We start from the raw sequence: 2,999 nt of genomic DNA, 5'->3' as shown, positions 1-2,999 counted from the left end.
TAAGAAACTCAAATTTTAGCAAGATACACATGAATTTTGTAATGGATACAAATTTAAAAAATAGTAAGAATACAATTTGATAGTTAAGATACAAAATGCAACATGCCATAAAGTTGTTTTTCATCGGCTTCAACAATTTTATCAAGTTTCAAATATTGACATTCAAAGTGACACTTCTTCACTTGACACATCTTCCATATCCAATTCAATACTTTTGATCGATTTATTCTAATAATGACACTTCTTTACCTGATACTTCTTCCAGATCCAGATCCAAATTCAAAATACAAAACATATAAAATACTTTTCTATCTCAATACTTCGACAAAGGTTGAAATTTTTTTGAATGATTTCTAAGATTTCTTAGAAAAATGGAGGATTTTGATTTAAGAAAAAGATAAGGTTCAAGTCATTTGAAGATATGGAATAATGAAAGAAATATTTAGAGAGAAAAGGATTAATGATAGAATTTGAGTAAAAATATTTAAAGGGTGAAAAGTGGATAATGGAGTCTATTAATATTAGTTAAAAAGTTGGCCTAATTTGAGAAATAAAAAGAAGGTAAATGAATTATATCATGACACACTTTATTTGTTAAAATATTGTCATTCTGACATTTTAGTTAAAATCTTTAAAATGTTGTTACTTTGGTTAAATATAAGTATGATGACTTAATTGCTAATTTAAAATAACGGGATCAAGTAAAAATGATAGGCCAACCATGATACGATCAAATAAGGGGTTGATACTTTTCTAAGTTAATAAACACCATGTGTAAGTCCGTTTTGTCTCTATATCTGCTCCTGCAATCTCCTAACCAAAGGGATGACAATAGTTGAACTCCCACATGAATCGAAATTGGTTCTCAAAGATACACACACCCCTCTTCATCCTCATCTCAACCAGTTTTTCAAACACTTCCATAGTGTGGCACAGTAGCTATATGCCCCTATAGTTATTAGATTCTAAATATCACTCTTGTCTTGTAAACAGGAATCATAGTACTCCACCTCCATTTCACTGTCATTTTAATCCTCCTAAATATGACATTAAACAACTCTATCCACTTCATGTTTATTTCTCGCGGGTTCTTTTAAAAGTTCACCGAGATCTCAACTAGCCTAGTCTCTCTATAACCCCCTTAACCTCCACAACTTTTTCCTGGCCTTGATGCACTTCACTTGATCCGAGTCACAAACACTAGCTTTCACCTCTTTCAACTCCAGTCTTACACCTCTCTATATTCCTCCTCCTGTTCTGCTCGTTTAGGCTTTCACTAATTCCATATAAGCAACCTTTTCAACTTCTAACTATTCCTTGGAGCTACCATTCCACTGAAAAACTTGAACAAGGGGCTATATAGTTTTTAGCGCTCTAACTTATGAATATAAATTTTATCTCTCCCCATCTATCTTTTTTTTAAAAAAAAAGAAAAAAAGCAGATGCAATATGAAATAACAACTTCAACTGGACCATACTATTTCTTTGACAGATACAGAAATATAGAGCATCAAACAACTAATATATATTTCTGCCAAAGATTAAGAATTCTTGTTCACCAAAAAACAGAAACTCGAAGTTATGCCTTGAAAGACAACAGGGTTTAAAATGAACAGTATATCACACTCTTCCATCATAGCATCATCACAGGCCACGTGGTAGAATGTCAACCTCTGTTGATATAAGCTTAAAAATGTCTTATTCAAATAAATAAAGTGTAGAATGGTCATTATCGCTTTCTCCTTGCGCCAAAACTTCAACCCTAAGGTCTATGAGATTATCTAGTTGTCCACAACCTCGATCAAGGTTGGCTCGTAATCGCTAGGCGCCTCGTATCCGTGCAGATTCATAAAGGTTGAAGCAACATTTGCAAGTCCACCGGTGGGGAGATCTGTGCGGAATCTCACACCAGGTATAAGTCCAGGACCACCAATTGCAATAGGAACCTATAGAAGAAATACAAGAATTATTGATTCATAAATCATTCGACGAACCAAACCAGCAAATAGGATAGCATTCATTACAATCAACTCCCCATACTAAGGCTAGTACTTTTGATTATGTTAAAAGTATAATTGATGGATAAAAGCTCTTAGAACATGCTCATAGGTTTACAAATTGAGAAAGAGACTAAGCATGTTCAACACAGCATCTATTGCTTAAGGCTAAGTACGTCTTCCTTTATGCCTTCAAAAATTCGATGATGCTTTTTTTCCAAGCAAACACTCCACCAAACCACAGCTGGTATAGTGTTCCAAATGTTCTCAAATTAGTAGTTGAAGTTCTCGTGAATGAACACAATCCTCAAATTTCCTAACCACAAGTACCCTTCTCCTTTCCATCCCTGTACTGATTCTAACGTCTCTTTTCTCCCTATAGGTTTCTAAGGTACCTAGAGCTGATGTAGCACTCAGGAACAACTAAATAGGTGTTCTTAAAAAATGCTGGAAGAACAAATAATGCATGCTTCCAGCTTTCTACATCTCAGAATACTGGCAAAGAACTAGTAAATAGTAATACAAATTTTAGGTGTCCATTGCTGAAATTTGAATGAATTACTTACAGGTTCGAGAGTGTGAGAAGTGAGAATCTGAATGTTTCCATTTTTGTCAAGTAATGGCTCTCCCTTCTTGTTTCTCTTAACCATATCTTCAGCATTTCCATGGTCAGCAGTAACAAGGAAAATTCCACCCACTTGCTCAATAGCATCAAGGATCATCTGCAAGAAGGACGAGTCACAATCATTAATGATATCTGATAAAATACGTTGGTATGAAGACGTCATCATTTCGCCTGAAAATTATCATCCACTTCACAGATTTCTGATGTACCTTCAAATATTATGTCAAGGACAGAGTCTTAATAGTGAATGCAACATTGAATTTCAGTAGAGCCTTAATTTGACCCTCCGGGTTGAGTCTTAATAGTGAACGCAACTTTGAGTTTCGGTAGAGCCTCAATTTGACCCAATTCCCCTCCTCCTCCCCCCTCCCCCCACC

At 35.1% G+C, this 2,999-nt stretch overlaps 1 protein-coding gene across 1 annotated transcript in view; it reads right to left on the bottom strand.

The window, feature by feature from the left end:
- Positions 1–1,503: 1,503 nt before the first annotated feature.
- The window catches only part of LOC107025856 (2,3-bisphosphoglycerate-independent phosphoglycerate mutase), a 6,313-nt gene continuing 4,817 nt past the window's right edge, over positions 1,504–2,999 (bottom strand). Inside the window, exons 9-10 of the mRNA XM_015226625.2 lie at positions 2,564–2,719; positions 1,504–1,946 (exon numbers count right to left, since the gene is read on the bottom strand). Coding sequence (XP_015082111.1) covers positions 1,782–1,946; positions 2,564–2,719 — 321 coding nt within the window. The 3' untranslated portion in view covers positions 1,504–1,781. The remainder of the gene's footprint in view (positions 1,947–2,563; positions 2,720–2,999) is intronic.

This window comes from Solanum pennellii, chromosome 7 (assembly GCF_001406875.1).
Source record: "Solanum pennellii chromosome 7, SPENNV200".
Taxonomy (NCBI): domain Eukaryota; kingdom Viridiplantae; phylum Streptophyta; class Magnoliopsida; order Solanales; family Solanaceae; genus Solanum; species Solanum pennellii.
This window is presented reverse-complemented; position numbering and strand designations above follow the sequence as displayed.